This window comes from Abramis brama (assembly GCF_963993115.1).
Source record: "Abramis brama genome assembly, chromosome: 25".
Lineage (NCBI taxonomy): Eukaryota > Metazoa > Chordata > Actinopteri > Cypriniformes > Leuciscidae > Abramis > Abramis brama.
In genome coordinates, this window is record NC_139987.1 from 21,918,717 (window position 1) to 21,942,700 (window position 23,984).

The window sequence follows — 23,984 nt, forward strand, 5'->3', positions numbered from 1 at the left end:
TGACGTGGATGATTACGTTACTGTTGATCATCTGTCCATCATCGTATAAAGCCCGCCCTGACAATTTGATTGGTCCAAACAGCTCTGGTTCGAGCATAGTTGCTCCACAACGGGGCTAAGTTCAGCTGGCATCCAGGCTAATATACACTATGGCTGCATTCGAAACCGCATACTTCCCTACAATATAGTAGGGGAAAAGCAGTAGGTGAGCGAAAAAGTATGTACGAATCCTTAGTATACATAAAAGAGTAGGCAAGAAGTACCTGGGTGATGTACTAATTCTCATGAGATTCGGACGTGCGTATACTTATACTATATGACAATTCACCATGACGTCACAACAGTAATAGACGTTCTTCCGGGTGGCAAAAGCCGAAGCGTTCCTATGACAACGCTAGTAAATTGCTTGGAAGGGAGGCCCACCATCGACAGTAAAAATGTAATAAAAAAATAAATAAATTATTAAATATAATGCATTTTTTATCATAATAACAACTGTGTTTAATGATATAAGTAAAAAATATAATAAATATGTAATATAGTAGGCCTACACATAATTAGCAAAATACTCTCTATAGCTCTTTTTTCTAGCCAAAATAACGTGCTATATAGCCTATCATGGTCATTAAATGGCTTTCCTGAGGTAAATGTTATGTGGCAATTGTTCTCCAGCTGTTATATCGACCTTTGCGCGGTTGAAAAACACTGATTGGTCGATATTATGTATGAGGAATATTTAGGTAAGTTGCGTGAGAAAATGGATGTGTAGTGAGAGCGTGTGAAAAGTGACAATTGTATGAGGCGCCTCGTAGGATTTAAATCAAACTTCGCTTATCAATACATACATAACACACGTGCATATACACCTATAAATTATCCGCATATACATGTAGGCTATACTATTGGATGTTCAAAATACATATATGAAATACTCGTGCACACTAATATGAAATCCATACCAATACATATTATGTTGGTAATGAATGCTTGTGAATAACTTGCTACATATAAACTTGACGCACGCATACACCTATAAATACTTTTAAACTTCCATGCATATACACCTATAAACACTCGTCGCGCACATACATATACACTCGTAGCACGCAGACACACCTATAAACACTCGCACATATAAACTCGATGCGCGCATACACATCCATATAACACTCGCGCATACATACAAAATAAAACGTGGATGCATGCTTTAGTTGTGTAGGCTATAGCCTATGTATGCGAGTATTTATAGGTGTATGCGTGCGTCAAGTTTATATGCAATATTCACAAGTGTATATGCATTCATTACTAACATAATATGTATTGGTATGAATTTCATATTAGTGTGCACGTGTATTTCATATGTATTTTGAACATCCAATAGTATAGCCTACATGTATATGCGGGTAATTTATAGGTGTATATGCACGTGTGTTATGTATGTATTGATAAGCGAAGTTTGATTTAAATCCTACGTGGCGCCTCATAGCCTACAATTGCGGGAGTCTCACGGTCAGTGCGTGAGAGTGGGCAGCCTTCTTTTACTTCAGGCAGTGACTGACTGGCAATGAGTCTCTTCATCAAAAGAGACAATTTACTAATATTAGTCTCGAATTTCGCCGGCGGAAGATAAATGCTCTGCTGTGATTTTGTAGATGGACCGTTTTGAGAATACACGAAGCAGAGTTGAAGGGCAAGCAGGGTTGGCAGCAGAAATGTAAACGTTGGATGAATCATATAATTTAGGGGATCGTTAAGATTTCCTATTTTTGACGACACGACGTCACTATAACCACCACAGGAAATCGATAAAACCCTACACATTTTGCTGTATATCTGGCAGCGCAACCAAACACAACACGTTTTCATCATCGTTTCAACTTTGATCAACAACAATGTTTTTAACTATGTAACTGTTGCAGTCGCCGGCTGGATCTCTTCAGTTATGCCTCGTTTCCACTGAGCAGTACGGTACGGTACGGGACAGTACGGTACGGTTCGGGTCTGTTAACCATGATCTGGCTAGCGTTTCCACTGCCAACAGTACCCTTACTTGATAGGCGTGGTGTTTCGATCAACGTCATTTTCGCGCGAAGAAGAACATAGAGCATGTAGAACATGCTACAATGGATGACATGCAGCAGTTCTTGTTCTTGCTCCTCGACATGTTTGTCACAAGAAGACAAGCGCCGACATTAGGCTTTTCTCAATATCAAGTACGCAAAGTTTGTACTTGCCATGTGCGACTCCTACATGCAAATGGTACAGAGCGTTTTTAAAAGCGTCACTCAGCTCGCTCTGCTACTCCGGTTATCTCTGTTAACTTGCTCTGTATGTACATTTTAAGAAACAATAAAACGAAATATGTTATAAAACACCACTCTGCCTCTTTTCGTTTTCATTTAAATAAATTAAACATTATAGGGACACAAATGTGGTTCATGCGCAACGCATATTCATTATTCACTGCACGTTATACGTTATTCTATTTATAACAAAACGAAATTTAAAACAACCCTAACGTTACCTCTTTTCGTTTAAAAAAAAAAAAAAAAAAACATATTCCAGGCAATATATGCGTTTGTACAAATGTTGCAATAAACATCAGTGATAATCTTGTAATAAAAAAATGACAAGAAACCATATTTCTTTTTGTAAAATTTCAGTTTTATCAATAATAGCCTATATAAAAGTTTAAGTAAAAGGTACAAGAAGCTATACAATAAGAAATAAAGCAAACAATTCAGTCAAATATCCAAATGCAGCGCTCTAGTCTAACATTACAAGTAAAGTTAAATATAAATAGCCTATAACGTTAATATGAAACTAAACTTAGCCCTCAGCCAAAACGATTGACAGGGAACTCATTATATATTCACGAGAGCAAAGATCGCCCGTTAGGTCTACACAAGACGAATTATATCTCATGTTTAACCACTACCGTCGGAGAAAGCGACGAACGTCAGAAGATTAGCCGAGGAAAGGCTCATCCAGCCGGGAAACATGAGCGCCGAGCCCCGCTGAACGCATGGATCTCACAACCGGGGAAAAAAAAAATCATCTTTATAAATAAACCACAGATTTGAGCTTTAAACAACTACATTCTCGCCTGAAAAACTCTTAAAATTACATTTCGTGATACAGTAACAGTAGTATTATATTAAACTGTATATTAAAAAATGGCGCTTCTTATGTTGTCATTCCCCTTGTAGCACGCGCAAGTGACGATTCTCTGTCAACCAATCAACGTCCTGCAGTGAGTCTAGCTCCACCTTTTAGTACCGTTCCACTGTGCTAGGTACCCCAATGGAAGGGTACCTAAAAAGTGGTACGGTACGGTTCGGCATTTTGGTACCATTCACAACTTTTGATAGTGGAAACGCAAATAAATGCGTACCGTTCCGTACCGTACTGCTCAGTGGAAACGAGGCATTAGTCAGTGGAAGCCGCTCGCGTTCTGCCACCCGGAAGTTACTCGGCGCCTATTGTTTACAAACATTCTGAAAAGGCCTATACTTATACTGTGTTTGAATATGCCTACTATATAGTAGGAGAAAACAGTACGTGAATGGAGTAGTATGTTCGAAACATCCACAAAAGAGTAGGCGAGAAGTTCCCGGATGATCTACTGCTTCCGCCCAGATTTTCGAGTGCTCAACCGATGGATACTTTTCTATCCCAGGAGGCCACGCGAGAGGATACGTCATAATCGAACATCGCGGAGATCAGCGTTACCGGTGCTTTCAAATGTGAGTAAACACGATTCCTTGTGTCAAAATCGCATGTGTTGAACTACTGTAGAGTAAACTGTTGAATTGTTGAAGGTGTAAAGACGTTAGACCGTATAGTATAGTTGTGATTTTGCTTTAAAAACACGTTGTATTATGTATAGCTGTCAGGGGAGCTCCAGTAAGAACACGTTTCCGTCTCCAAAGTGGATTTACATAAACCATATACATCTTAATAAAGGAAAAACTTATTAAGCATCCTTCTGATTTTCAGTTTCCTCGTGACCAGGTGTTAATCAAAAACTGATTAAAGAACTGAAAATTATTATACTGATTAAAATGATAAAACAAGTAATATATATATATATATATATATATATATATATAAAATACATGTTTGAGAGAGAGAGAGAGAGAGAGAGAGAGATTATATTACTGTATATGTACAGTTTTTTTTGTTTTGTTTTGTTTTTTTATAAAAGCTTGGCATATAATGAGCAGGGGAGATACTGAATTATTACATCTTTCTGTTACAACAGCTGGTGAATTAAAACCACCCACTGTATAAGCTACAAACAAGTACAAATTAATTTCTTTGTAGATTATATAACAGTAGCTTGGAAAATAGACAAAACAGAAAAGCTAAAAAGCTGTATTTGAGAAAACAGCATACTAATGTAATAGCCACAGAAGCATAATGAGACTAACTTTACACAGCGGTCACGTAATTTCTGATTCTTGTGTAACTGGCCTAGTGAATCATTCATTAAAGGTGCAAAACAGACACACAAATACACACAATAGACTGATGCAACAGTTGCTGCTGTTTACGAGGCCTACAGGGTCAGTGATCCCTCCAAAATGTATGAACTTCCAAAGCCAAATGGATAATTAAAGGAATTGTTTGAAAAAAAAAATTTACACTAATGTTACCTTGTTTGGCTCATACAACAACTGAACATTGTGCTGTGTAAAAAGTTTGGTTAATTGTTACATTTTAATAACTATAAATCAATCCATCAATAATGCAGCAATTGCAACAGTGTAAGATACATGTAGTGTAAATTACAAAGATAAACTGTTAATCTACCTTTATGACTGTATAACAATAATGCAGTTTATGTGAAATTGCTCTCAGAGTGAAGGTTTAACCAATTTAATTACAATTAATATTGTGTAAAAATCTCAACCAGAGAGGATGCTGGCTGAAATATTTTCAGAGTTAGGATGTGTTTAACTGTCTTTTTAAACCAGGGATAAAATAAAGCATAGACCAGAGGATTCAGACCTGAGTTTGTGTACAAGACCCATGTCAAAACATTTATGGTTGTGGAAGAGATTACTGATATAGAACAGATAAAGTATGGAATAAAGCAAAGCAGATAAACTGTCACAATGATTCCTAATGTCAGAGCAGCTTTACTCTCAGATTTCCTCCTCATTGAACCTTCCATTACACATTTACCACCCTTAATCAGAGAGTTTATAACTTTCACTTGCTGATGTACCACATAAAAAATCCTCAAATATAAAGTTATGATCAGGATGCAAGGAAAAATAAAAGACATGAACAGATCAATGATTCTCGAAGCAAAACTCATAATAACAGAACACTCTCCATAACACATGTCTGTTCTGTGTGAAGTGTCAAAATATCCGCTACTAATTACAAAGCCAGTAATATAAGCTGAAGAGCAAATCCAGCTCAGACAGATGCTTATTAAAGTTTTAGTTGTGGTTATTTTCTGTGGGTACAGTAAAGGGTGACACACAGCCACATAACGATCAACAGCAACTAAAAATAAATTACTGAGAGATGCTGAAAGAGGGACCTCAATAAATATTGAATATAATCCGCATAAAGTTTCTCCAAAGTACCAACACGTCTCAGTCAGTCTGGTTGCCTCTATGGGCATGACAAGTCCCATAAGCAGGTCGGCCACAGCTAGAGAGAGAATAATCAGGTTTGTTGGAGTGTGAAGCTTCTTGAAGTGAGAGATGGAGATGATCACCAGCAGGTTCAGAAACACAGTCCATGCTGACAGCAATGATACAAACACATACATTATACTGTATTCATGTCTTGTGCTTTTTCCCTTGATACATGATGAGTTGAGGGCAGGAAAGCAGTATTGAGTCTCATGATCCTCTGTCTCATAGGCCATGAGTGAGTCTCCTGCTGTTAGAAGTTTGTTCTGCTCTCCTTTCTGTCCTTTCATTTATATAGTGTCTGGATCAGATTGACCAACCCATGATCTACCACCCCCTCTGATGCTGCATAATGTTATATTATTTATTCATTGTATGCATTATTATATTTAGCCACACAATAATATGGTAAAACAGTGCTAAAGTTGAAATGAATATTTTCATGCTTTTTATTCACATGGCAAACTTATTTTACTATTTCTTTTTACATTAATTGTTTCTGTCAGTAACCAATAGGCTAATAGTAGTTGATAAGCTGTAGCTTGTGTCACTTTTGATTTATGACACCCCTATGATTTATTGTTTTATGACAGGATATGTCCATATATGGGGGTTTGATGACCAGGTGGTATGTCAACCCATTCTCACTCCCAAGGCATCAAAAACTGAAGTGTGGTCAAACGCCTCCGGCGTCACAATGAAGTGAAAGTCGCCCCTTGGTGTCACTATAGACGAATTCGGAACTCCATTGCTTTCATTGGGAAACCTGTGGCGTCAACAACAGACGCGGATTTTATCAGTTGGAAATCGCGCTGAAGAAGTCTCATTCCGAACACATCGCGATATTTTGCCGTCAGTTCATGTGTGCCAGATGTTGGTAAGTAATTGTAAATACACCTTCCGAATAATGTTTGTTATAATGTATTTTCTGTTTGTCGATATTAAAGGGATAGTTCGCCCAAAAATGATATTTAAGCCATGATTTACTCACCCTCAAGCCGTTCGAGATGCATATGTCAATCTTTTTTCAGACGAACACATTTTCAGTTATTTTACAAAATGTCTTAGATCTTTCAGTGGTTATAATGTGAAGCAATGGGGTCCACATCGTTGAAGTCCGAAAATGTGCATGCATCCTTCACAAAAATAATCCATCCGGCTCCAGGGGGATAAACGAAGGCCTTCTGAGGGTAATCCGTGCGGTTTTGTCGTAAAAATATACATATTTAAAACTTTATAAACGAAAATAACTGGCTTCCGGTGGCGGTCGGCGCGCGTTCATGGAGATGGATGCTGGCGTATGACGTAGCGTAGGAAGCGTCGTGACGTAGAACGAACGTAGAGTTTTGTTTTGCTCTGCTCTCTGGCTGCGCTGTCACGTTCGCTCTACGTCACGACGCTACCTGCGCTATTGTTTTATGACAGGATATGTCCATATATGGGGGTTTGATGACCAGGTGGTATGTCAACTCATTCTCACTCCCAAGGCATCAAAAACTGAAGTGTGGTCAACACTTCACGCTTCCTGCGCTGTTATAAAGTTTTAAATATGTATATTTTTACGACAAAACCGCACGGATTACCCTCAGAAGGCCTTCGTTTATCCCCCTGGAGCCGGATGGATTATTTTTGTGAAGGATGCATGCACATTTTCGGACTTCAACGATGTGGACCCCATAACTTCACATTATAACCACTGAAAGATCTAAGACATTTTCTAAAATAACTGAAAATGTGTTCGTCTGAAAAAAAGATTGACATATGCATCTCGAACGGCTTGAGGGTTAATCATGGCTTAAATATAATTTTTGGGTGAACTATCCCTTTAATCAGATTAGCTCCCTTATGTCCAGTCACTGCATTATATCTGTCATCTCCACGGAGGCTTTGCGTTTAATTGCTTTCTTTCAACATGTAGGAGCCATGTTTTTCTTTAAGTTTTTCCCCCAACCACTGGAGGGTGGTGTTTTCATTGTTTGGGTGTTCTGCCTGTGGCCTGGGGTTATTTAAGGTCAACTGTTTGTCACTCAGGTGTTGGATGATTGAGGAGGCGAACAGTTTTTTACTGTGTTCAAATGACAGGCGTTTGTCTAAAAGGAAGACGAATAAATGTTCAACTTTTAACAATGAGAGTGTGATCATGAGCCTTATTGAATTCACGTAAGAAAGTAAGCTATCAGTCATCAACCGGTAGCATTTAGTGGTACTTAGTCGCTACACAACACCTTGCTAAACTATAATGTCCAATCAATGCCTGTCACATGAGGTGCTATAGACCTTCAATCAGTTAATAATATTCATATCAGGTTCAAAGTAGTACAATTGGTTCCAAAGTGGTATTTAAGCACAGTAAAAACAACACTCACCATGCTTTTAACCTCGGTAATCTTAGTTTTACTGTGATGGCAGAGTAAAGGACAGTAATCATGCCATGCTTTTACCACATTGTTGGTAGTTTTAATGTGATATTTGTTATAAATGCACAGTAACCACAACACTTACCATGCTTTTACCACAGTAACCTTAGTTGTACTGTGATAGGTGAAGTAAAAGGATAGTAACCAGAAAACTTACCATGCTTTTACCTCAGTATTGGCAGTTTTAATGTGATATTTGTTGCAAATGCATAGTAACCACAACACTTACCATGTTTTCAATGCCTAATAATGTAAAGTCCAATATTTGTAAAGTAAATCAGTACTTTTTCCTTTAAATAATCCTATATATATTAAACATAATGGTATTTTATATTATTCTCTTTTTTCAGCTGAAAAGACCTAAAGGGCCTTTCGGACTCAGTCAGCCCATTATTGTTTGAGGACAAGTAAACAGAGGAGACGGACAGCTGCAAAGGCAAATATTCACAATGGTATGTATGTGTAGGTTTTAATCCTTAATTAAACATTTTATCAAGCATTTGTTGTTTCTTAAACCTTTTCCTTCAAAACCCATAGCCAATCAGTATGAACATAGTCTCAAAGTCTTAATAATTCATAAGATTTAAGTTTTTAAATTCATACGAAACTAGTAGATATTTGTACATAATCCTGCAGCTTTTACTCCTAGTGCTGTCATTGGCTACTGCCTCAATTCCTGTACATATTTATCGCAATATTTGTAAATCAGTTGCGCCCCTTCTTGGAAAGTAGTCGGATGTCCCACACACTGTCAGAAAGTTTATATTAATTGCATTGTATCCTTTAAAATGATTACAAATCAGACCCTGTCTGTTCATGTTCCAATGATACATGATGTCTCTCCACACCTCATGGTCATAACCTGCCTCTGTTTGCAAGAGTGGAAAAGCTAACTTGACTTGTTATATGACATAATTAGGGTTGGGAATCGTAAGAAATACACGGGGGGTAATTCTCGCTAATTGGGCTTAAGCCCCGAATGTTTTGTCAAAAGCTCCGAATCTTTTAGGTTTTTTAAAATAACTTCAACTTTGTTTCATTTCCTCTCAGTCTTTCTGACTGGAGCGGCAAAAAATGAAACGCAAGCTCCATTACCGTGCGTGGTGGCGGACGGTAATGCATCGCGCATCACTCAGCTTGTTTGCCAACTGCCATAAAAACTAACGAACGTCGTTGTCATCGGGGGCTGGCGGGCTGTTGTATGTTTCACCAGCGTCGTAGCGAGCTTACTGGCTAACCGACTGAAGTTAATATGGACATATCAAAGTTTTTTATACGGAACACTAACAGTAAACCTCACCGGCCGGAGAGAGATTCAGAAGCAGCGTCAGACGAACCGCGGACAATGTAATGATATGATGTAATGATGTTTACATTAAATTCCAATTTTACCTATGTAGGCTAACTTAAAAATAGTCAGATAATGGTTGCCTCTTTTTAGTTGCCAGGGGTGAAAATGAGTCATCCTTAACATTTTTGGTGTTTTGGATTCACTACACATAGTTAACTGAGTAACTATCATCATTTTCCCAGATAATGTATAGATTTTTAGGCATTCTATTATCTAAAACAGCCTGAAAAATAGTGCATTTAGCTGACGTAAATGGGAAAAAAATCTCCCCGGGGAGTATGCCCCCAGACCCCCCTAGGTTTGGGCTGAGCCCCGAATGTTTACATCGTCTGGCTCCGCCCCTGGGGTTATATATATATATATATATAAAATTATTATTATTATTTTTTTTAATTAAAAGTATTTCTATATTTTATCCACTCAATAGTCTACAATATAATAGCCATATAAACGTAGCGTAATTATAATAATAAAACATAGTGGGATATTCAGTTATATTGGCTGTGCAATATGATTGGAACTGACCAGTGTACTAAATCCATAAGTGTCAAGACAAATACAGCAACAAGCAAAGAGGCATTGACAGAGAGTCAAGAAATGATGATGAGAAGAATTATTATTAATATTTCAGTAAAGTTCATTAAATCTATTCTGTTGTTAGTGTGGTCTTTAAACTTATGAACTGTGTATGGACTGACAAAGGTGTTACATGAGGAAGCAATTTGACAACAATGCAGTAAATATTTTAGGTGCATCAAAAAGCGTGCTCGTTAAGATACCAGCAGACAAGCTAATCCAGCACAAATTAGTGCATAAAAATAAAAGGTCACCAAAATGAAGTATTTGAACCTCATAATTAAATACAAAAGGAGGAGAAAAACTGCAAAAAGGTCCACTTTTTGAAAAAAAGAACCCCCCCTTTCAATAGGCTGGCTACGGACCTGACTAATAAAAAATAGTAGTAAGGGAAAAATCCACAATCCTTTTTGTGTTTATTTCTTATACTTGTCAAATGAGTTTAACAGACTGGTAATGTCAACAAATTCAACATATTATTTAAGCAATTTTTGCAAAAAAAATATTATTTTTTCTGAAGGAAAATAAAAATGTCTGCATTCTCTAGAATAATTTGGGACCTCTCCTAGCTTATTGTATCTCCAGCAGTGGAGAATACTCTCAGAAGGGGTAGAATATGCTTAAACATCCATGTAAGATGTGTGTACAACAGATTATTTTTAAAATCGTTTTGAATGATTGATTCATAAAGACTTTACTTGTTTCATTAGTGGATAAATCAGCGCTCTAGCAGTTAATAAACAGAACTGCACGCGTCTTGCGGAAGAACATTGTAGCCACTATTTTTTATTAGTTGTTTTAATATTTTTTATTGAATGGGAACCGGAACCGGAACCGGAATCGTTTGGCGGAACCGGAAAATTTCTTACGATTCCCAACCCTACAAATGAGAGCGATAAAAGCAGTTAAACTAACAATAGGACAACAATATGCAAGTGCTATGACCCTTCCCAGTTTAATCTAATGCAGTACATGTATTTATTTATTTATTTATTTTAAGCAAATGAGAAAAAGATACAAAAACACTTAGACTAGTTACTTTCACCTCCTGTAGCTTGACTACTTCTTTCTAATGAGTGCTACAAAACACACTGTATAAATAGCGCGAGATGGCTTAGGCCACACCTCACTACCGAAACAGTTTACCACGTAACTAAACGCGATCAAACCTTCACCAACGAGATTTCAGCTCGTGAGCACAGTACAGAAACACCGTTTCCTAGTAACTACAACTGCACTAAACACTTTGGCTACAGTTACTGTCTGTCACCTCCTGTTGCTTGACTGCTTCTTTATAATGAGTGCAACAAAACAAAAGGCTTTTGGCTAGCGTACAAATGACCCCTCAACATTTAAAAAAATTAATTGGTTAATTATCCACAGCAGGAGGTTCAGGTAGAGGGTATTGTGAATTAGGCTAAATGATTTGTGACATTTTGATTATTTCATACCACCATAGTATGAGAAAGGAAATGAAAATTATGTATCAGTATCGTTGTCAGTAACATGACAAGACATAGGCTAGTAATAGTTACAGGTGTTATTGGTCATGCAGTTTTATGATAACTAAACACTGCAATAGGATAATTTGTCTGCCTTGTTATCTATTTAGGAGTGTGTATGAAGCTATATTTTCACTACATTGAGCATAATATCAGACTTTTTGCTACACTTTATTTCAGAAAAACAATCTGTTCCTTGTTATTTTAAAGTGATGAAATCGAGCACTTTTTTTTCTTTTCTGTAAGCCAACCTGCCATGTTTCGGAAAGAAAGCACCTAGAGTCTGTATGTGCTCGTAACATTGTAACAACTGTAACGAATGTGCGAGAATCATGATTCTGTTTTCCCTGTACACAAAACTCCAGAAGCCTTGTCATTATAAATTTTGGGAAAACTTTTAACGTTTAACCTGTAAATGTAACTCATAGCCCTGGAGCCACTAGGTCTGCGCTTGTGGCAACTTTTACGGCTCCCCCGAGACTTAATTGCACCTCAGAGATACTCCAGAAACCTGAAACCAACATTCTTCTTCCCTGTGGGGAGCTTCAAAAGGACCCACAGAGAGATAACGAAACTTTCTATGTCACATACACACACACACACACACCTTTGGTATTAGAACTTAACGTATTAGAAATACCCCTTTTGATATATGTACAATTCCTGTATGCATGTTTTATTAAGTTGTTTGATCACATAATATGATTTTCTAGTGTCTAGCTCTGAAATGTATTGTTGAAGAATATCTTTCCAGTTGAATCGCATTCCGTAACCCGACTCCTCTTTCTAGAGGAGAACACTTTACGACCCTGCACAAGCTGCAGCCAAAGCTTCTCTGCAAGAGATAACGGGAAGCGCAACGTGACAGACATTCCAACACACACATTAACGCACCCACATACACGAACTTTGGACATTAAACTTAGAATATAAGCATGTAATTTTTCATATACTCCTGAGTGTTTTCCTAGGTTATATTCACTTCGTTTATGACGTTTATTTGAATGAACAAACCTTAAATGTGTGTAATTATGCATATCTTATGTAACTTGGTGTTCCTACAATCTTCCTATGACAAGTTTCATATCTCTGTAATCCTCGCAATCTAACAGAGTCGAATTTCGATAGCAGAATGCAGTAATGTACATTGTTTGACACATTTCATATTTCTGGAGCCGAAAGGCTCAAGTCAAACTTCACTGTAATTCGAGCCAAGAGGCTGTTCCCAACAAACACAGGAATCTTCCCGCTCGAAAAATCTCGACAGATGATTTGCCCTTCCCGTAAAATGGGGCGGGGACGGGATTCCCTCAAAAGACGGAACTTGCCTGTTTCTCTCTCTCTCCCCTTCGGAAACTCGGAGCACTTTTACGAACCCTCTTCGTCAGCGAGAAGATCCATATGGCTCCCTTTTTGGGAGCATTCTCCGTTTTCCTTTCTCTTTAAGTCTTTTCTTTATTTTCGTCTTCGGACTCTCCCTACGTTCAGCGAAGCAAACGTAGCCGGCAACCTCAACTTTAAAGAGATTTGAACATCCTGCGGCCGCGCTCACCGAAGCAAGCCCTGCTTTCTTAAAGAGACACACGCACGACTCTGCGTTCTTCAGCAACAAAGAGAACCATTTTGCAAGATAAGTTTATTGAACTTTTAATGTGATTTGATTCCTTGCTGTCTCTCAAGGTTACATTGCCTGTGATTTTGCCATGCTGAGATCATTTCGGTGATCTCTCTCATCCTGAACTTTAGTTTCACTTTCTCCCTTTCATCCTCTCCCTCTCTCATCTGTTATTCGTTTAGTCTTGTATTTTGTTTACGTGTCCTGTACATACATATTTACTTGTGTAAATTGTAGTATTTTGTATTCCTTAGTTCAATGTATTAGTCCAATTATTAAAATTCCATACTTGATTGATCCTGTCTATAATTCTCACATTACGAGTCCCTGAAATGTTCGATCTAGCTACAGGCTTTACAATTTGATTATGGTTTAGTAACCTAAATTTTATAAGGACAAAAATAATGGTTTCATGGCCAGAAGCTATTCCTTTTTGAAATTATAAGAAGTGATAACTTTATTGAGAAAGTTGGTAAGTTAATCTTATGGTCGTTTGCGGGACAAACAACGGTTCGATAATTACATTAATTTTCCATTAAGGGTTATCTCATAATCGATCTGAAATAGGATTATTGATATATGAATGATGAATTATAATTCGTTGCGATTGATTATTCATATATACAAATCGATCTATTTTCAACTTCGAATAAATTAATGTAACTGTAAGATGCAAAATATTAATCATAGTCATGATTAATTATTAAAATTCCCTATAGATCATTTGAGCTATTTGTTAAGGTACAACCCAGTGTTGCTACACAACATAGATTTGAAAGACGTAACAGCTGTAGCAACGTTGTTGCGCAACATTCAGCAACTGCGAGACGACGTTCTGACAATTTTTTTATGCTAGATATAGATATCCCCCATTTAGCATGTTAATTTTTTGTGGTTAGTTTTAATTAGTCAGATAATTATATACTTTTTAAATATTGTTTATCATTATTATTTATGGGCCTAACAGTAAATTAATTATAATTAGCACCTGCAAGTGTACACTTTGAAGAGTAAAAACGACAAGGAAGGTTAGCTAATTCAACTTTATTAAAACTGCATATGGTAGTGCACTTCCAAAAGTCATATATTTGTGGAAAAAAAAAAAAAAAAAAAAAAAATACAAATATACTTATTTATTTTAACTATAATAAATAAAACATAAAAAGTAAAGGCAGATCAGAAAATTTTGTGAACAAAACCGGGTTCTGTACATGGCAGACAGGGGAAGGTAGTCGAAAGCTGGGCGATAAAGATCGATAACCGGAATCAGTCCAGGAAACATCAACAAATCCAGAGGAGAGATGCAAGCCCAGAAACCAGTAGGCAGGCATGAGTCCGAAACCAGGTAGACAATCTGGGCCCAGAGATGGTGGCATTGCAGGCACAGTTAAATTTGACAGAGAAGAAAGCAAATCACCCGTCAGGGCTCTCAGAGTTTATCTGGAATATTCTGCCTCATTCTGACAGTCGGAACAGCTTTTCGTATGCTTTGGCGGCTGCACCAAGGGGCTCGCCGTCTCAATGCAGAGATTATTGCGCTGGATAGTTGATGCTATCGCGCTGGCTTATGAGTCTAATGGCCTTCATTGACCAGAGCTGATTCCATGAGGGGCATGGCCTCGTCTTGGGCTTGGTCAAGTGGAATACCCATTGAAGACATCTGTGCGGCAGCCGGCTGGGCCTTGCCATCCACATTTATGAGGTTTTAACATTTATAAAAAAAAAACTACAATTTTGGGCCCGATACATCCGGGCCCATTCCTTGTTTTTCACTATATAAGCCCATCACCGACCGGCTTATTTGGTTCATACTTTACTCTTTTACTGCCTCAGGCATCTTGTCTCGGGCTACTGTATGGAGCAAAGTTAAGCACGCACAGCGTTTTGAAGGGGGTTCCCATAGCGTAAGCTAGCCTTAAGCAATATGAGAGACCTCTCGAAGGGGAATGTCTCGGTTACTGACGTAACCTCGGTTCCCTGAGATGAGGGAATGAGTATTGCGTAACCCGCCATGCTCTGTGCTTTGATCAGGGGAACGCTTCAGTCGATTAAACCTGAGTTCCTTGGCGGTGAATGAGCGCTTTATAGCCTTTAGCCACGCCCATTCTGATGGGCTCTAATGTGCTAGCGTGCTAAGTGCCCTGATTGGTTCGCGCATCTGAGCCGCCTCGCCATAGGTTCGTCCAGTTGCTGCAGCACAGCAAATGACCGTACTCGCCATTCATCTGTGTATGCTGTGCAGCTGCACTGCGTTTTAAAGATTTGGCTTCAATATTCTCGAGAAAAGGAGTTTTCCTATAGCGTAAGCTAGCCTTACACAATACGAGAGACCTCATCTCAGGGAACCGAGGTTACGTTAGTAACCGAGACGTTTTGTTTAACTCTGAAACATGAAATGTGAAGTTATTTTTTTTTTTGCCAAAAACGACTGTTGGAGTTATCTGCTTTTGCTAAATAACAAGCTTTTAATATAAGAATACTTTCAATGAACTTAAGTTTTGTAAGTTAACGTCGTTACCTGTATTTTTTTTTTTAGTTATTATTAATAAAAAAAAAAAAAAAAAAACTGCAGTTGATTGAATTACTTTAAAAAAAAATTAACAAGAACAGAGTGATCTGTTTTTGCATAGATGTAAAGTCCAATTTGGTAGATGGTGAGCAATTTTCAAAGAGATTTATTAAACCTTTATGTTATACCCTGAAGGCGTGTTCACTGTGTGTAGACTCAAGTCTAAAAATGCACATTTTTTGCAAGGGAAAGTTTCTTGGGGGAACACAAAACAATTGTGTGAAAATGCAAAAGCATTTAAAAATTAATTTCCCTCCATCCTCTATTTTTAAAATAAATCCGACAACTCTAGATCAACTAACATCAATATAAGCTGGTGTTTAAGCGACGTTAGTGAACTTGCCAAAGTGTGTGAACCTCCAAAGCCAGCTGGATAATCAAAGGAATTTATCAAGAAAAAAATAATGTTTTATATTAATGTTAACCTTGTTTGACTTATAAAAGACCTGCATTAGGTAATGTTTAGTAGTTTCAATATGGTATTAATTTATACACATCACTTTTTGTGAAACAACATACTGTAAACATTACATTACATCAACTTACTTGAAAAGTTACATTAAGATATTTCATATTTTTTTGTGTTAGGCTCAACTGTTAATTCTTCTGTGTAGCTCCATTCTTTAAATTTATTTTGGGTGAATTTGAAGTTACTCTGTTTCAAACGTTCCCTCTGAGGCCTGTTATAAGCCATTTTAATCATTCACTTTGTGATGAACCACAATAATACAGGGTTCCTACAGGTTTCAGTAAGTCAAATTTAAGACCTTTTTAAGACATTTTAAGACCAAATAGATTGAAATTTAAGACCTACACGGCGCATAACCAAAAAAAAATTATAATTAAAAGAATTCTGAAAAAAATATTTTTATTTCAATGAATTCAGTAATTGAAAAAGCATTAATTTAATTTACAGACAAAGCAATCACATTAGTAACCTTCCACACACAACAACATGCCAAATGCCCAAAACCTTAGGCCTAAAATGAAAATAAGCTAAAACAAACTTGCCCTCTAATAATATATTTCATCTCATATCTATTTACATTACGAAGCAGCATATTAATAGCCTAATAGAGATTGAACAGGCTCAGAGATTATTTTAGAAAATTGTAGTTTGCATATTATACTCTAAAAACACATAATTATAGCTGATTTTAGTTGATCATAACTAGAGATGAAATGGCATGAACATTTATTTTCACGATTATTATGAAATCAATTTACTGAGTTTGTCGAAACCCCGCAAATAACATAAAATTATCAATATGCAAGTTTTGTTTACATAAACATCAAAATACTATTAAAAATGATGGCCAGATTTTAAAGGAGTGTCTTGCAACATGTTATCTACTAATATGTACAAGTTCAAATAAAGTTTTTACAAAAATGGTTTTATAAAAAGATAAACCTCACATATTTCAGCCTTTAAATATTTTTTTTATAAAAAGAATGAGTCAAAAAAGATTAATTACTGACATTTACAATGCACATCCGCTTATCTAATATTATTAATAACATTTGGTCTGATTTTCCTGTGGCGTCGTTGCTAAGCAACCATACAACGCACTCTCCACAGCAACAAGCGGGTGGAAAAAAATTGCGCGTTGTTTCAATAGCGCTTGCCGCATGCCCACATTTTAATAAACTTGAGCACGCAAAAAGACGCGGTATGTGAACTGCCTGTTGGCGAGCGACCTCATATCAAGCCCCGGGCTACTGGTAGCACGCGAGCGAGCTCCGCTTTGTGTGCTGTGTTGAAGGCATCACGTGTTCACAGTACTGTGCACTGTGACCCGGGGCTGCGTTGCATTCTCAATTATTGGTTCCGCCACTCTTTATATATACTACGTTATTTAATAAAAATAATCGTGGTTGACAAATGAAACTTTTGAGGAAAAATACAATACGGAGAAGTTACATACAGCACAATTTTTAAGACCCAGACATCAAAATTCAAGACTTTTTAAAGACTTTTTAAGGTATTATTTCCAAATTAATAAATTCAATGCTTTTAAGGCTTTTTAAGACCCCGCGGGAACCCTGTAATACATTTAACACTTACACATAGTTCTTTATGACTGTCCTCTTTTTATCATTGTGTTTTATTTTTTATTTTTGATAAAACAGATTCAAAATGATGGATGAAAGTGAAGCATAAAATACATAATATCTACTTTTATAATTTATTTTTATTTCAGACTGAAGATTTGTGATTCTTGCTCAATTTACTCAAGCTTATAAAACAACTGAACATTGTCATCTTTTTACAGTCTAAAAAGAAGTCTGTTTAATTGTTCAATTATAAATATTCAATCAATTGCATCAATGCAAGAATTATACAGAATGCGTACTATATAAAACAAACTATACTATTACGATGTAGTGTAAATTACCAATTTAATTACATTTGGTATTGTGTAAAAATATCAACCAGAGAGGATGCTGGCTGAAATATTTTCAGAGTTAGGATGTGTTTAACTGTCTTTTTAAACCAGGGATAAAATAAAGCATAGATCAGAGGATTCAGACCCGAGTTTGTGTACACAACCCATGTCAAAATATATATGGTTGTGGAAGAGATTACTGATATAGAACAGATAAAGTATGGAACAAAGCAAAGCAGATAAACTGTCACAATGATTCCTAATGTCAGAGCAGCTTTACTCTCAGATTGTCTCCTCATTGAACCTTCCGTTACACATTTACCACCCTTTAGAGAGTTTATAACTTTCACTTGCTGATGTACAACATGGAAAATCCTGAAATATAAAGTTATAATCAGAATACATGGAGACAGAAAGAACAAAATCAGATCAATGATTGTCCAGACAAAACTAACTATAATGGAGCACTCGCCATAACACACATCTGATCTGTGAGTGGTGTTAAAATAGCCACTATTAATTACAAAGGCAGTGTTATAAACTGAGGTGCAAAACCAGCTCAGACTGATACTTATTAAAGTTTTAGTTGTGGTTATTTTCTGTGGGTACAGTAAAGGGTGACACACAGCCACATAACGATCAACAGCAATTAAAACTAAATTACTGAGAGATGCTGAAAGAGTCAGATTGAGGATAAAAGTAAACAGTCCACAGCCATTGTTTCCAAAGTACCAGCATGTCTCAATCAGTTTAAAGGCCTCTATGCATAGAAAAAAACTACTTGTAAGATTTACTTAATAAAATCCTCGTAACAATTTGCACAAGTATATATTAAGTAAATTTTACTGCCATAATATCAAGTACAACTTACGTGTCATTATCAAGTAAACTCTACTTAGTATTGAACGTAACGCTCATGAAGAAATTAAGTAAAAATTACCTATTTACATTTCATTTAGAAGCTATATTTATTTAAAGTAATTAAGTAAAGTTTATTTATTGTTTTATAATTAGGAAGCTTGCTTTTATGAAATTATGAAGTAAATCTTACCATTTAATGAAGTAAATAAGTAGATTTTATTTAAGTTTTTTTGTTTTCATTTACTTAGTTTTATGAAATTATAATACTCCCTACAATTATGTAAAACATTGCTAATTTCTTTTTTATAAATAATCATGAACATAAATTAACATTTTCTCTATATTTTTCACAAATCACACAATTAAAATACAATTAAACAGTTTATTTATTTTTCAGTCATCAAAAAATTATTCATACAAAAATGGACATTCACAGTCATCTCTTGACACAGGTGCATTCAGTAAAACTTCAGAATTATACTGTAACCCTTGTTTTAAACATAAAAATGTATTTAAAAAAATTCATGCAAAACATTCAACATTCAAAACAGCACTCTGAAATAGTGAACTTTAAAGAATACCATTACAACTTTAATGTATTAAAACATCAACAAATGAAAGTTTAAACAGTTCTATCATACCATAGCATTTAAAGGAGAAGTTCACTTTTAAAATGAAAATTCTGTCATCATATACTCATCCTCATGTTGTTTCAAACCTGTATGAATTTCTTTCTTCTGCTGAACAGAAAGGAAGATATTTAGAAGATTATCAGTAACCAGACAGTTTTTGGGTCCCATTGACTTCCATAGTATTTTTTTTCCTACTATGGAAGTCATTGGGACCCAAAAACTGTCTGGTTACTGATAATCTTCTAAATATCTTCTTTTCTGTTCATCAGAAGAAAGAAATTCATACAGGTTTTAAACAACATGAGGGTGAGTATATGATGACAGAATTTTCATTTTAAAAGTGAACTTCTCCTTTAATACAACTTCATCTTCAATCTTTGAACTTTTGGGGAGAGTTTAAAGGACGAGTTTGGTATTTTACACATAAAGCCCTGTTTTCAGATCGTTTCTGATTAAATAGAACGGTTAAGATTGAAATTTGGACACATGCTTCTGGCCCGAGAATTTTCGGTTTCTGTGGTAGGGCAATTCCGCGCAAAACTGTCACATCCATAACGCCAACTAAATACCATGGCATTGTGTTGGCGTTATGGATGTGACAGTTTTGCGTGGAATTGCCCGGTAGCAAAAAAAAACAAAAAAACATTTCCGTTGGCGGAGTAATACCGTACCTCACAGCACATCCAATACAAGTCAATGGAGTTAGACAAAAACTATGATAAAACCTGTTGGAAAGCATATTTTACAGCGATTTTTGTGTGAGCACATCAGTGAACACCCCTGACCACTCGGTGAGTTTCACGTCTTTGTAAACAAAAGTTTAATGCGTTTTAGGAAGGATTGTTCCAGTGCACCTATGCATTCATCTTCGGAACACAAATTAAGATATTTTTGATTAAATCTGAGAGCTGGATCACTTCTCCATAGGCTTCTAAGACACTATAACTTGCTGGCCCAGAAAATGTATTAAAGACATCGTTAATATAGTCCAAGTGACTACAGTGGCTCAATCTTAAGTTTATAAAGCGACGAGAATACTTTTTGTGCGCAAAAACAAACAAAAATAACGACTTTATTCCACTTTTCATTTCCTTCTCTCTGGGCCTCGGGTCTTTTCACGTAGTGTTTAAGCGCAGTGCGTCTGTGTTGTACGTCACACGTAGGCTCACTATTGGGCGACGCTGGTCATGTGTGTGATACGTGGTGACGAAAAAAGTATTCTTGTCGCTTTATAAACTTAAGATTGAGCCACTGTAGTCACTTGGACTATATTAACAATATCTTTAATACATTTTCTGGGCCAGCAAGTTATAGTGTCTTAGAAGCCTATGGAGGAGTGATCCAGCACTCAGATTTAATCAAAAATATCTTAATTTGTGTTCCGAAGATGAGCGAAGGTCTTATGGGGTTGGAACAACATGAGGGTGAGTAATTACTGACAGAATTTTCATTTTTGGGCGAACTAACCCTTTAAGTGTAAAATACCGAACTTGTCCTTTAAGAAGGCTGGATACATCGATTGGATCTTCTCCATCAGCACCATGGACAACCAGTATTTTAATGATGTGCTGAGTGATGTCACTGCAGCTGTCCTCCTGCATACAGTTTAGAAAAAGAAAAAATATAATTATTTTGAGAAACAAAAATATAAAGTGACTTCATTATCATAACAGAATGAACACATACATAATCGAAACCATATGGTCTTTTTTAGTATGTTAACCCTTTGATGTGTACGATTAAACTGGTGTGATTATATAGTGCATTTCAGGCATTTAAATACACCTAAGTATAGTTACCACACACATTGTGTAGGTAACTATAAAGTTTACTCTCTTTTTTTTCTCCCACTTCACCGTATTCAGTAAGAAAATTCAAACTTTTCCATACAACAGTCAACGGTAACTTAACTTATAACGTTAACTTAACGTAACGTTAGGCCTACTTCAGCAGGAAAGCGGTTAACGTTAATTTTAAGGCCTAATCATGTTAGCAAGCTACTAGCAGTTACAACGGTATCCAATCAGTTTGAAATTTTTACACGAAAAACAGTGTTTTATCTATAAAACTATTGAAAACTTTTCCGATTAAATATACGTTAACTAATGTAACTTAGGAAGTGAAATGTAAGGGTTATAACGTTAATGTACTGTGGATAACCCAGACGCGTTACACTAATATGAGGTCATGTTATAAGATGAGCATTAATGTTTATTGAGTCACGTAAACAAGAATCATCAATCAAATACACACAGACCCATGTTTTATTAAATGTAAAACAGAAAGACAAACTTACCTCAAACACGACAAAAAGCAGCCACGCAGCAGTTCGCCAATCCGTCTGACCCAAAGTGGCAGTTAGACTGTCTTGTCCAAACACGCATGTGCGGATTCAAACGCGCTATACTTTTCGATTAAAATTTACTTAAAATTACTATGTTTATGTGAAGTGACTATAAAATGTTTAAATTTTACAAGCAAATATATAATAAGATTTACTCTTTCCAACCAGTTAATTTATTACATGAATTAAATGTGTAGATATTTAAAATTTTACTTAGAAAATTCTAGTTCTCATTGAATTTTAATTTTATAAAGTAAAAATTATGATGGTTAATTTAATATATATTACTATACAAAAAAGTTCGTTTTTACAGTGTGGGTATCACAATAAGTCCAATAAGCAGGTCGGCCACAGCCAGAGAGAGAATAATCATGTTGGTTGGAGTGTGAAGCTTCTTGAAGTGAGAGATGGAGATGATCACCAGCAGGTTCAGAAACACAGTCCATGCTGACAGCAATGAAAAAAACACATACATGATATTGTATTCATGTGTGGAGCGTTTTCCCTTGATACATGATGAGTTGATGGCAGGAAAGCAGTATTGAGTCTCATGATCCTCTGTCTCATAGGCCATGAGTGAGTCTCCTCCTGTTAAGAGTTTGTTCTGCTCTCTTTATTGTCATATAATTTATATAGTCTGGATCAGACCGACCAACCCATCTACCGCCCACACTGAGAATGCATAATGTTGTAATTATTTATTCACTGTAGGCTATGCATCATTATATTTACCTAACACAATAATAGATATGCAATAATAGAATAATAGGATTCAGCTCTGGGCTCCTTAACCTCAGTGCTCACACCAGCCTGCAGAGATTTCAGATCCTACAAAAATACACAAACATAATACAAAAGCAGTCATTTTAACAGTACAATGTCGTTTGATTGTATTAGAAGTAACAAAATGATCTTACTTTATATTTTAGTAAAGTGCTGCCATCATCTTTCCTTGCAGGTCCTGCTCCACCACAAAAGATCTGCAGCAAATGCACAGAAATCAAGAATCAGAAAAGTGTTGTAATAGCTCTGTTTGAAATGACAATAATTAAAATAAACTACAACTTAACATTTAAATAGATTTTGTTATTCATTTCTGTAGTATACTCACTCAAAGCCTTCTTCAGCCACTCTCCACCGGATAAACACACATCTGTTCATCTGTCCCTGTAACATCCAGACAAGATTCACGTTACCTCTGATTTATGAGCTCAACGCTACATTTACATGTTGAGGTTGTTGCTGATGTGTTAACTTTTTATCCAACATAAATGTTCCTCAATTTATCAACCGTACAAATGGACAAATAAAATATACAATTTATGTTTAGTTACTTTATAGATTTGTTTATTTACTTTACTTAAAGCACATATTTCTAATGTAAACAGTGTTGACAACAGTGAATTATTCTACATAATAGCACACATTCATTACTCAGATGTCTATTTCATGTAGTGATGTGCTCATCTGCAATACTTTTTTTTCTGCAATAAGATTTTCCTGTCAGATGTAAAAAGACATTTAAAATGAGCGTCTTGTATATGGTTTATGTAAATCCACTTTGGAGACGTAAAGCTCCCCTGATAGCTATACATAATAAAACATGTTTTTACAGCAAAATCACAACTATACTATACGGTCTAACTCCTTTACACCTTCAACAATTCAACAGTTTACTCTACAGTAGTTCAGCATGTGATTTTAACATAAAGAAAAAAAAAAGTGTTGAAAGCACCTGCGTCCGTAATGTTCGATTATGACGTATCCTCTCGCGTGGCCTCCTGGGATAGAAAAGTATCCATCGGTTGAGCTCTCGAAAATCTGGGCGGAAGCAGTAAGACATCCGGGAACTTCTCGCCTACTGTTTTGTGAATACTGATGTTTCGAACATACTACTCCTTTCACGTACTTTCTCCTACTACATAGTAGGTAAGTAGGCATATTCAAACGCACTATAAGTATACGTACGTCCGAATCTCGAGAGAATTAGTACATCACCCAGGTAATTCTTGCCTACTCTTTTATGGATACTAAGGATTCGTATATACTTTTTCGCTCACCTATGCTTTTCCACTA

General features: G+C 36.3%; 2 protein-coding genes and 1 long non-coding RNA gene across 3 annotated transcripts; 1 reads left to right on the top strand and 2 right to left on the bottom strand.

The window, feature by feature from the left end:
- Positions 1-1,952: 1,952 nt before the first annotated feature.
- On the top strand, positions 1,953-22,965 carry LOC311077050. The gene is made up of 4 exons (XR_014604738.1): positions 1,953-3,746; positions 6,248-6,531; positions 8,422-8,523; positions 22,867-22,965. It is a non-coding gene; the product is annotated as an uncharacterized lncRNA (long non-coding RNA).
- On the bottom strand, positions 4,892-5,944 carry LOC311076595 (trace amine-associated receptor 13c-like; the record flags this gene model as incomplete). Its single annotated transcript, XM_084104931.1, has 1 exon — positions 4,892-5,944. The coding sequence occupies one exon, from the start codon at positions 5,942-5,944 to the stop codon at positions 4,892-4,894; it is 1,053 nt and encodes a 350-aa protein (XP_083961057.1).
- On the bottom strand, positions 18,089-22,512 carry LOC311077046 (trace amine-associated receptor 13c-like; the record flags this gene model as incomplete). The annotated part of the gene is made up of 2 exons (XM_084105609.1): positions 22,220-22,512; positions 18,089-18,848 (listed from the first exon to the last, which is right to left on the bottom strand). The coding sequence occupies exons 1-2, from the start codon at positions 22,480-22,482 to the stop codon at positions 18,089-18,091; spliced, it is 1,023 nt and encodes a 340-aa protein (XP_083961735.1). The 5' UTR covers positions 22,483-22,512.
- Positions 22,966-23,984: the final 1,019 nt, after the last annotated feature.